This window comes from Pterocles gutturalis, unplaced genomic scaffold, assembly GCF_000699245.1.
Source record: "Pterocles gutturalis isolate BGI_N339 unplaced genomic scaffold, ASM69924v1 scaffold37263, whole genome shotgun sequence".
Lineage (NCBI taxonomy): Eukaryota > Metazoa > Chordata > Aves > Pterocliformes > Pteroclidae > Pterocles > Pterocles gutturalis.
The window spans coordinates 1,850-2,077 of NW_010124257.1; the positions used below are offsets into that span (position 1 = coordinate 1,850).

The 228-nt window shown below is 58.3% G+C and overlaps 1 protein-coding gene across 1 annotated transcript in view; it reads left to right on the forward strand.

The window, feature by feature from the left end:
- RBP5 (retinol binding protein 5, cellular) overlaps positions 1-155 on the forward strand; it is a 1,561-nt gene extending 1,406 nt beyond the window's left edge. The window contains exon 4 of the mRNA XM_010078216.1: positions 102-155. Coding sequence (XP_010076518.1) covers positions 102-155 — 54 coding nt within the window. The remainder of the gene's footprint in view (positions 1-101) is intronic.
- The last annotated feature ends 73 nt before the right edge of the window (positions 156-228 follow it).

The window sequence follows — 228 nt, forward strand, 5'->3', positions numbered from 1 at the left end:
GGGTGACCCCCCAGCCAGCACCGGGAGGGCAAGCAGGTCTGAGATAGGGGGAGAAATAGGGGATCCAACCACAACTCCTCTCTTGTCCCCTCTTTCCCCAGCGCATGACTGCTGAAGACGCCGTCTGTGTCCAGGTCTTCCAGAAAGTGAAGTGATGCCTGGGCAGATGCCTGGGTGGGGCCCTCGCTCCCGAATGGAAACTGCCCTGGATTGAAAAAGAAACAAGAC